General features: G+C 51.2%; 1 protein-coding gene and 1 long non-coding RNA gene across 3 annotated transcripts; one reads left to right on the top strand and one right to left on the bottom strand.

Moving 5' to 3' along the window:
• The first annotated feature begins 2,853 nt into the window (after positions 1–2,853).
• LOC103815265 (ovocalyxin-32) lies at positions 2,854–10,141 on the top strand. 2 transcript variants are annotated; one of them, XM_050977956.1, is made up of 6 exons: positions 2,854–3,082; positions 7,012–7,074; positions 7,837–8,011; positions 8,646–8,782; positions 9,423–9,485; positions 9,790–10,141. In XM_050977956.1, the coding sequence occupies exons 1-6, from the start codon at positions 2,876–2,878 to the stop codon at positions 9,844–9,846; spliced, it is 702 nt and encodes a 233-aa protein (XP_050833913.1). In that variant the 5' UTR covers positions 2,854–2,875; the 3' UTR covers positions 9,847–10,141. The 2 variants fall into 2 exon arrangements, with proteins under 2 accessions (XP_050833913.1, XP_009087239.2); XM_009088991.4 differs by having other exon boundaries at positions 2,856–3,082; positions 9,575–10,141.
• LOC127059898 (uncharacterized) lies at positions 3,010–6,973 on the bottom strand. The gene is made up of 3 exons (XR_007778233.1): positions 5,022–6,973; positions 3,602–4,091; positions 3,010–3,115 (listed from the first exon to the last, which is right to left on the bottom strand). It is a non-coding gene; the product is annotated as an uncharacterized LOC127059898 (long non-coding RNA).
• Positions 10,142–10,327: the final 186 nt, after the last annotated feature.

The following is a 10,327-nucleotide window of genomic DNA, read 5'->3' as shown; positions in this document are numbered from 1 at the left end:
CTGGCCTTGGGGCACTGCCAGGGATCCAGGGGCAGCCCCAGCTGCTCTGGGCACCTGTGCCAGGGCCTGCCCACCCTGCCAGCCAGGAATTCCTTCCCAATCTCCCATCCATCCCTGCCCTCTGGCAGTGGGACACAAATTCCCTGTGTCCTGTCCCTCCATCCCTGGGAAATAGTCCCACTCCATCCTTCTTGTAGCCCCTTCAGATGAGGCCACAGTGAGGCCACCCAAAGCTTCTCCAGGCTGAGCAATCCCAATTCTCCAGCCTTTCCTCCCAGCAGAGCTGCCCCATCCCTCTGATCATCCTCGGGACTCACTCCAGCAGTGGATGCATCCCTCCAGGTCAGGTAATTCACCTCTGGTTCAGCTCTGACACACGGCAGAGCTTCATTTCACCCTCACCAAAGAGCCTGAAGCAACCTTGCCTCTTGGAGGATACACTTCCAGCTTTTAAGGGTCCAAAACCCTCAGAGCTTAAAAGAAATACATTTCCTGAATGTTGTGGAAGCACAAAACCTTGTGCTTGTACACATTTACAAACATGCCCCAGCCTTGACCTGTTCAGCACATCAACTTCTGTTTTTCCCAAGTGAAATTGGTTTGTAAATTCAGATGAACGGCAGATTACGGCAGCATGACCTCTGCAGCAGCGTAGGAAACTGCCCTGGGATTGTCACTGCTTTGTCACAGGGGCTCAGTGCCCTGTCACGCTGACTCTCGGTTACTCACAGCCTCCGGGCTGCCCTCGGGAGGAAGGAAACTGCCCTGTCACTGGGACAGCAGGAAAAGGAGGAGAACGCCAGGGGAAAGGAAGTGCATCCAAAGTCAGGGATGGGGGCAGAGTCCCAGGGCTCGGCTCTGAGCCTGGCAGGCTTCTTGTGACAAGCCGCATTTGGAGGCTTTACCTCTTTTGAAGAAGCTCCCGCACCACCGAAGCTGTGAGTGTGAAACCCCAGCGCAGGGTGGGTTTAACTCCTTCCCTGAGCAGCGTGAGCAGCCGCTCCCGCCCCACCCTCCCCGACATCCTGCACCGAAGGCTCCTCACCGGCCATCCCTGCTCGCCTCTCCATGGATCGGCGCTTCCTGCGCTCCCACGGGACCCTCGGCGCTCGTCCCACACCCAGCGTGCTGCAGGAAGGGCAGGAAGGGGACAGCAGGACACGGCTGGCACTGCCCGACCCTCCCAGGGCCAGGGAGGGCAATCAGCCTCTGGATTTCAGTCTGAAAGGGACATCAGTGCTGCCACCGCTGCGAGGATAAACGAGAAAATGTTGGTTTCTTCCAGAAAAATACTGGAGACAAACAGGGCACATGTCCCAGTAAGGAAAAAATCATCCTTCAGCTCACCTTGGCATCAGGCAGGGACACCTTCCACTAGTCCAGGTTGTTCCAAGCCCCCTCCGGCCTGGCATGAAAAGATACAAACTGTTAATTACAGAATCTATTTCAGGAGGGAAAATCATAATCAACAAATTCAGGAAAGTTAGCTGGGTGGTATAAAAAACTGTAATAAAGAATGATATTGTACCTTTACTGTAATAATTCTTTCCCTCACTTAGGAAAGCCTCAGAAATACTCAACTTCCAGTTCTGTGAAAAAGCATTCCAGTAATAAAAAGAGACTTTAAGCTCCACAGGAGACAGTTTGAGTCCTTAAGCAGAGTTTTGATTTAGTTTTGATTTACTTCTCTGAGGTCCCAGCCCAGAAACCTGCCCCAATACTCATGCAGAGCACAAAAATAGATTCCCAGCTGCACATACAAACCCCTGTCTGCTGGGATGGTAATAGAGCAGGTCATTAAAAATCAGCTTTTTTAACACAGGAAGTGCTGCAGCCTTTTACATTTTACCACATTCGGTCTCTGCAAAGGAGATGCTTCCAGGAGGAGCAAGGCAACAAGCCCACTTGTATCCCAAACACCATTTTAAGGGAATCTGGCTGCTCTCTCTGTTGATTTTCTTCATGTTACCAAGACATGACTATACTGGTTCCAAAAACTTCACTAAGTGAGATTTATCCCAGAGATGAATGCTTTTTGTGCATTGTATTTGGAATATTTCAGCTGTATCCCAGGCAAAGCGTGCCATGGTCTGAGCGAGGCTCTGGACTTCTGGGAGGTGTTGAGTTGTGGTAACGCTGAGAAGGAACTAAGTGTGTTTTTGCAACCATTACCTGTGTGTGCTCTGATCTGTGCCAGGATTGCACATCTGGCTGGAGCTGCAGGCTCCCTTCAGGCAAATCCTGTGACGCTCAGTGCCCCTGGCTCCCCTCAGAACCCCTGCTCCTGCTCCAGTTCCAGCATCTTTCAGGTCCCCCTGGCTCCCAGCCCTCCTTGAGCACCCCCAGTCCCCCTCCCCTCCTCTCAGATCCCCAGATCCCCCCTGAGGACCCCTCAAACCCCTCTGACCCCCCCCCAGAATCCCTGGTCCCCCTCAAGCTCCTCTGGCTGCCTTCAATTCCCTTCGGCTCCCCTAAACCCCTGGTCCCTCTGAGGTCCCCCTGGCTGCCCTCCAAGTCCTCAGTCCCCCTCAAATCCTCCTGGTTCCTCACAGGACCCCTGGTCCCCATCAAGTGCCCCAGGCTCCCCTCAGTACTGACACCCTTTAAATTCCCCTGTCTCCCCTCAGACCCCACAGGCTCCCCTCAATACCCCGCTCCCTCTCAAGTCCCCTCAGCATCTTCAACCCTCCGGGTCCCCAGAACGTCCCGCGGGGCTCTGGGGTGGGAGGGCTGAGGGAAGGGGAGTCGCCGCCGGGCCGGGCCCTCCGGCGGGCGCTGGCAGCGGGCGGAGGGCGGGCGGGAGCAGCGGGCCGGGCCCCGCTATTTGTACGGGAGCGGGGCCGAGCCCGCCCCAGTGCCCGCCGCTGCCCGCACCATGCCGGGGCTCCGCGCCTCACCGCCCGCCTTCCTGCTGCTCCTGGCTCTCGCCTTCCCCCGGGGCAGCCTCGCCGTGCAGGAGCTGGAGCCCGGCAGCCGCTCGGCCGCGGCGGCGGCGCGGGTGGCCCTGCTGTACCGCAACTTCCAGGCGGGATCCCTCGGCGGGCTCAGGGCGCTCGGGCAGGTCCGCAAGGCTACGCTGAAGGTAAGCGGGGAGCCGGCGGGGCGCAAAGGGGCGCTGGGAAAGTGTAATTAACAGTAATTATTACTTTAGTACTGGTATATGTAACTGAGATTAGCGCGTTCCCACGCAGGGCACCGGGCGCCTTCCCGCGTCCCTCAAGAGCCGCTGCCCATCCTCAGCGACAGCCGGGTCCCCGCAGGGACCGCTGTCCCCTCTCTCCCTTCCTCAGGGACACCTGGCTCTCCTCAGAGACCGCTGTCCCCTCTCCCCTTCCTCAGGGACACCTGGCTCTCCTCAGAGACCGCTGTCCCCTCTCCCCTTCCTCAGGGACACCTGGCTCTCCTCAGAGACCGCTGTCCCCTCTCCCTTCCTCAGGGACACCTGGCTCTCCTCAGAGACCGCTGTCCCCTCTCCCCTTCCTCAGGGACACCTGGCTCTCCTCAGGAGCTGCTGTTCCACAGTCCCTCCCTCATACCACGAGCTTCATCTGAAGGCGATGCAGGTCCCACAGAAAACATACCTTAATCTTATAAAAATCACCTGGAATTGAGGTGGCAGAACAGGACAGGAGTCCCAGAGAGGAGCAGCTATGGGGACAGAGCCTTCCCATCATGGGGAGCTTGCTGGGGATGCTCCAGGTGGTACTGGGGTACAGCCCTTCTCCAGGTTTGGGGTTTTTACAGCTTATTCACTTTGTGAAAGCACTGGATCAGGCAAAAACTTCTGGGGAATGTTTGTCCCGGGCTGTAGATCCTGGGAGGAATGCATCCCCTTCCTGGAGAGCCGAGGGATGGGATTTAAATCCAGCCCTGTGCTCCTGCTGCTGGGCAGCTCCCGAGAGCAAGGGCTGCTTGTTCTGGGTTCCCAGAACAACAAATTCTGCATCCTGGATTCTGCTGGGCAGCTCCCGAGAGCAAGGGCTGCTTGTTCTGGGTTCCCTGTGTGAGGTGCCAAAGGCAGCCCTGGATTCCACTGGATCCTTTCCAGGATCTGGAGATCTTCCACCACTTGTCCTGTGCAGCTCCTAAAACTTAATAAGAGGGTGTAGTGTTAAATCTCCCCTTTCAAAAAAGATATTCCAAACCAACCAGGAATATCTGGGATACATTAATTAATGCAGCCCTTGTGTTATAGAGATTATTGGGTGCTGAGCATGGAGGTGCTCCTGGGATATTGATGTTTGCCTGTGAAATTGCTACAAACACCTATGACAGGAATTCTCTGTTATTTTATACTCTCCAAAAGCATACATGCTCCTTCTGTATTTCCTGGGCACTTTGCATATGTCTACATGTAAATATTTCCTTATATAAACACCTGTGCCTGGCTGAGGAATAAGTGAATATTTGTGGGGAGGGAAAGGGGTTTTTCCACCCCCTATCAGCCACCTGCCTCCTCATTCAGGAAGGAAAATAATTGGCTCATTATAGAGAAGTGAAATTGCTCCTTACTTCCTCAGTGCTGGGTGCTGTAGGAGCTCCCTGGAACCACTCTCTGCAGCTTATTCCCCCCCCCCCTTTTTTTTTTTTTTGCACACTCTGTGAAAACAAGAGGAGAAATGCACGAAAAGTGGGCACTTCCTTCTTTCCTGTCCTCCCCTGGAAAAAAATGAAAAGCATTTCCTGCAAGGAATTTGCTGTATTATGTGAAGGCAAGAGGCAGAAATGTTGGGATTGGGGTAATTTTTTTAGGTTTGTCTGGTTTGTAATTATTTTTGAAAGTGGGCTAATTTCCTATTGGCTACTCTGTTACTGGAGCTCATAAAATCAGGATAATTTTTTAGTGGAATTTAATAATGAGCACAGTAATTTAATACTAACTTTATTAGCCCATGGGCTGGTGAAACTGGTAATTGGAAACAGGACTGGGAACTCTCTTAGATGGGAAAGATCTTTCAAGTTCAGGCAAAATGAGACTTTCTTTCCTGGCAAGGAAATGCCAAACCTGGAATAATCCTTACCTTGCTGTTGGACGCAGATGGTTTTTGTTGTCCCTTATTTCTTCTTGAGTGAGGATATTCTAGGAAACAGCAGATCCTGGAGTTGGTGTCCTGCACTTTAAAACAGACTTTTGATAATGAAGCATTGGTTTGTGCCAGCTGAAGATCCCAGAACTTCTCCCAGAAGCTTCCCATCCCAAGCTGCCCTGGAAATCCTAATTCAGGAGTAGGGAGGTGAAGGGGAAAGGGAAAAGCCAGGTGACCTGGTGCAACATTTGCTTCTATTGGGCTAGAAAATCCAGTTTCAAATACCCAGGTGGACATTTCAGAGCCTCAGCTGGACACAGCAGCAACACCACAGCTCTGCTCCCTGATCTCAGAAATCAACTGGAAATGTTCCTTTAATGCCCAGCAGTCAGGGCCCCACGTTGGGTGGGAAGGGCAGAATCCACGGCAGGGACAGCTCTGACTCCTGTCCCAGCTTCTCCCTGCCCAGTGATCCAGGCAAAAACTGATCCCAGGGGAAAATCCTGCTGGGAAAACAGAGGGGGAGAGATGGAAACCTCCTCAGGAGGTGGGGAGAGAGGGAAGTGCAAACTGATTGGAAACTGATTGGAAACTGATTGGAAACTGATTGGAAACTGATTGGAAACTGATTCCTCAGGGACCTGCAGTGGAGCTGCTCTGAAATTGCTCTTTTGGCCTTCCCAGGACTGAAATCTTTCAGGAAAGTTGCAGTAATTTGGAGCCCAGAAGTAAAATAATCCCGTGACCCAGATATTGAGTGGAAAAATGAATTACTCACTTGTTTTCTTCTCTTTTTGGACACTTTTATCTTTGGCTACTTCCCTGGGGGTTGCCAGACATCCCTGAGCTCTGCTCAGCCCACACTCCAGGGTTGGGTAACAGCATTTTGGGATGAGAGTGGGGAAAAATTGTGGAAATAAAAGTTTTCCTTCAGGACCACAAAGACTTTTGTACAATTATTTTGTGCCAAATGGAGCTTCTCCCTGGTGAGCTCAGGTGTTCACAGCAGACTAGATATTTGTTTTAGCTGTGTGGCATCATTTGTGAGCTGTCTAGGGAGCAGAAGTAGGGTGGTAGGAGCTGCTAGCAGTGCTCTGGGGGAGTTCTTGCAAATCAGGAGGGAATCTCTGCTTCAGAACCCCCAGAAACACAGAATTCTGTGCTCTTTTAAAAGTCCTGCTGACTATTGCAGCTGCTTCTCTCACCTGCAGGACTGAGGATGCACAGGAGTAAACCTGGGTCACTGTAAAAATCCCCAAATTTAGCCAGATGAGGGGTGTTGTAAAGCACAGCAGTAACACCTCTTGGGTGGCTTTACAGCAGTTAGAATCTTAAATATCTAAGATTCTAAATGTCTTCTAAACCTAATTTCATTGCAACCACTCCTTTGGTGATCCTGCATTTCAGAAGGCCAGCTTTCACTACTCTGCCCATGTCCCACTGTCACTTTGAGGACAATGTTTGAGGCAGTACACAAAAAGGGCAGAAGGGGAGAAGGAGAATGCAGAGAAGAAAGAAATTATCAGAAAGTCTGAGCTCATCCTCTCAGTTTCCTGCACCTCCTTCATGGTGAGATTTGGCTCCACACTGGACTTGCCTCATCCTAAAGCTCCAGGAGGGGATTTTATAAAAACAGAGTGACTAAAGCAATTGTTTACCTGCATTTTCCAGCTCTCTGCAGGTGCCACAGTGAGGTGCTGAGCTGAGGATCTGCTGTGGGTATGAAACTCCACTCACCTTGTACCAGGAGACATTTCCTGGGAAAAGAAAAGTGTGCTGGGAACATGGCTCAGGGTTAGATAAATAACACACAAAGCTTTGGGTCCTGCAAGCAGCCAGAATTGTGTTTAAACACCAAAAAAGACTAAAAATCAGTGATGTTGCACTCAAAACCAGGGAATTTCAGAAGGACCTTCCCTCCTCAGAGCTCCTTGCAGCACATAAAGCTTTAATTCCACTGCTGGCTCCATCTTGTCTCTTCCAGAACATCCCAGAGTCTGGCCACAAGTATTACCTGCAGTTCAGCACTGAGGACTACAGGACTGGGGTGAGTTCCTGCTCTTCCTCCTCACCCTGGGCATTAAATCCACTCCAGCAGCTCCAGAACAGGGACACGTGTGTCCTAAACGGATCTGCCACCATGGAAGGACCTTTCTGCTCCTCCCTGCCTGTCTTTGCTCCAGGGCTCACCTGAGCGATCACCAGGCCTCAGTCCTAAAGGGAATTCTTGCTCAAGTCATTGAGGCAACCAAAGGCCTGAGTGGAACTGTGCAGTGGCCCAGGCTGGGTGACAGCTGGGCCCCTGGACCCTCTCAGGTCCCCATTCTCCTGCTGTCCACACCCCAAAATGGGAATCAGGAGTTGACAGCTCCGTGGTCTTTCCAATTCCACCCCCCTCCATTCACTCTGCCCCAGCTGTCAGCAGCATTTTACTGCCCTCTTCCTTCACACACACTTTGTGGAATTCAAATGATTTTCAGAACTTACTGTGAAGCCTTAGATTATTTTTGTTTCAAGGCTGGCACGATGAAAAGTCCCCTGTTATCAATTAATGTTGTTTTTTGAGCTCTCACAAACATATTTCAAAGATAACTTGGAGCGTTGTCCTGTCCTGAAAGCAGGACAAGCATTAATTAAAACCTTCTGTTAAATCCCTTCAGCCATGTGGTTTTAACCTCATTCCTGGAAAAAAGACAAATAAAATCCTCTTTGACACTCTCCTAATCCCTGAACAGCTTCATACAAAGAGTGAGTTGCTGGTGGATAAAATCTTGATTTAAAAGAACACTTTTAAACTCTCCCTTGACAGGAAGATGCTGGGAACTGCCTGGCTACAGTGCTCTTTCCAAAGAAAAAGTCTCGTCCTGTTGTCAGCATCAAGTGCTCCCACACCAAAGACCAGAAGGAAATCCAGGAAGAAGACAACAGATTTTACCAAAGGATCAGGCACCAAAGCAAACCCATAACTGCAAACAACATTCCAGGTATACTCCTCCAAGTATTCACCAGTATTTCACTTTATCTAAAGGGCATGAAGGACATCAGCATTTGAAAAGGAGACACATTACTGACAGCAGCACCCCGAGCCTCTCCTGCTGTCAGGGCAGTCCCACCTCCCCAGGGATTTCTGGGAGAACAAAGCCCCTCTGGATTTACCCCTGGCACTCAGCCCCATCCTATGAGAGTCGTTTGGCTTTAAAAGCAGTTCCACACCATTTCTAAGTCAAATCAATGCAGATTGTCCTCCAGGAATAACAACACACCAAACCCACACACCTCCCCAGCTGTGGCTGGAAACTCTCTGAGGATGACCAACACAATTTTTCCATCCTGGAAAAATCCCATCTTTTCTCCCAGCTGGGTAAGGACTCCCATTACTGTGGATCTTTGGGTTTCTCACCTCGTCATGGGGATCCCTCTGTTGGCAGTGTCAGCTGTGCCACACTTTATACTCCCCTGGGACTGCAGGTTCAGCACCGTTGCCCTCCCTGTGACACATCAGAGGGAGGAGCCCCGTGCAGGAATGGTGCTGTGCCAGGCAAAACTGCTCTGAGGTTCCTCGTTCTTCTGCTGCCCAGCCAGAATTAATATTATTTTCTCTTTCTCCTTGCCTTGCAGACAGCTATGGCAACATTGAGCCTGCCCTGGAGCCAGTGTGGGCTCTGGCTGTGGCTGGCAGCAGCTCCATCATGTGGGAAAAGTCCACCGAGACCTTGGGATACTTCCTGGCCCAAGTGAAGTCCGCGAGGCAGTGGGTGAGTGGGGCAGGAGGGACAGGGGCAGCACAGAGCTCCCTCTGAGGGGGGTTCCCCACATCCCAGGGCCTGCTCCTCACCAGCAGCTCCACCTCTGCACGAGCACTTTGGCCAGGGTTTGCTGGGAAAATTGTCCTGACCTGGATCTGCAGGAGTGGCTTCTGCAGGGGCTGCAGTTCCTGAGCCCCTGGGCAGAGCCCAGCAGCCTCTGCCCCTGCTCACACCTGACACCAACCCAAGGCTGCAGCACATCCAGCAGCACTTCCAGAGCTCTCAGCCAGCTGGGATCCACGGGCAGGATCCAGCTTTGCCTCCTCAGCCATTAAGCATCTCTCTGAAGGAGAGGTTCATGCAATCCTCAGATGTAATCAAGGGTTAAATTCAATTAATTAGCACCTGGTTTCAGTGCAGACAGGCTGCAGGGCCACACAGCTCTTGGTGGCCTCAAACATCCCATGCAGGAAGGGCTCCTAATTCCATCTTTCCACAATCAAAACCCTTCTCACTGCAGCCAGCAAGCACAGCCACAGGGCCCTGCTCACCTCCTTCCCTGAGCTCCAGTAAATCACAGCAGACATTAAATTTTAACAGTACAAACCTGTGCTCCTGATAATTCTTTCCTTTTTTTACACCTGCCCAGCTCAGGAAAGACGATTTTATTGAGTTTGACTACACTGTGCTCCTGCATGAAATCCCAACCCAGGTAAGGAAGTGCAGGTGAACAAACCCTCCTGCCAGCAGGGGCTGAGCTGCCTCAGGATGACCAGATCTGTGTTTAATTCCCTGCTCCAGGAAATCATTTCCTGCCACATGCGCCTGACGTGGCTCCCCGGGCAGCCTCTGAAAGTGAAACATTTCTGTGCTCCCGAGGCCCACGGGGCAGAGCAGGGATCCGGGGCAGAGTCTGGATCAGCTGCTGGGCCTTCAGCTGAAAAGGGAGCCAGTTTTTAAGTGAAATCCTCAATTTTGTGGATATGGATCCAGTCAGCAAACCCTTGTGTTGACAGACCTGGAGCTGGGATCGTCCTTCCATGCAAGTCAGTGGTTGGGAGTGGTTTCACTGATTGTTCTGTGCCAAAATTAATTCCTGTCACTTCTTCAACGGCGAGATTCAAGTTCTGCAGCTCTGCCTGAACCCTCTGCTACTCCATATATACACAGATGAACATACAGCAGTTGATTTGATGTCACTAATTAACTGTTACTTAAGAGTTTGTAAACAAAATTAATATATTTGGATATCATGAGCAAAGTGTTAATCTGTCACTAAGAGAGATTTGCCTACTAATTTTTTGCCATTTTTTGGGCTAGAATCATGCTGATTTTTAACTCACATCTCAAATAAACCAAATGCCATCACTCAGGGTCGAGGCTGGGTTTTCTTTCTGCTGCTGTTGGAGCCCAAATTTCCACCTTCTCTGTCACCTCGAATCAAACCAGACCTGCAGAGCCAGGGAGGCTCCTTGTGGATGAATCCCCATGTTTGGGAACAGCTCCTGTAATTTCTGCCATGTCCTGTCCCACCACAAAGTCATGGCTTTGTCC

The sequence above is a fragment of the Serinus canaria genome, chromosome 9 (assembly GCF_022539315.1).
Source record: "Serinus canaria isolate serCan28SL12 chromosome 9, serCan2020, whole genome shotgun sequence".
In the NCBI taxonomy this organism is placed as follows: domain Eukaryota; kingdom Metazoa; phylum Chordata; class Aves; order Passeriformes; family Fringillidae; genus Serinus; species Serinus canaria.
Note: the sequence above shows the minus strand (reverse complement) of the source record. Positions and strands in the feature narration are given on the sequence as shown.

Bases quoted from the DNA above. Each gene is read 5' to 3' on its own strand.
- LOC103815265 (XM_009088991.4), top strand. From the start codon at position 2,876: ATGCCGGGGCTCCGCGCCTCACCGCCCGCCTTCCTGCTGCTCCTGGCT. The intron at 3,083-7,011 runs GTAAGCGGGGAG...TGTCTCTTCCAG, and splicing joins TCCGCAAGGCTACGCTGAAG to AACATCCCAGAGTCTGGCCA. The intron at 8,012-8,645 runs GTATACTCCTCC...CTTGCCTTGCAG, and splicing joins AACTGCAAACAACATTCCAG to ACAGCTATGGCAACATTGAG.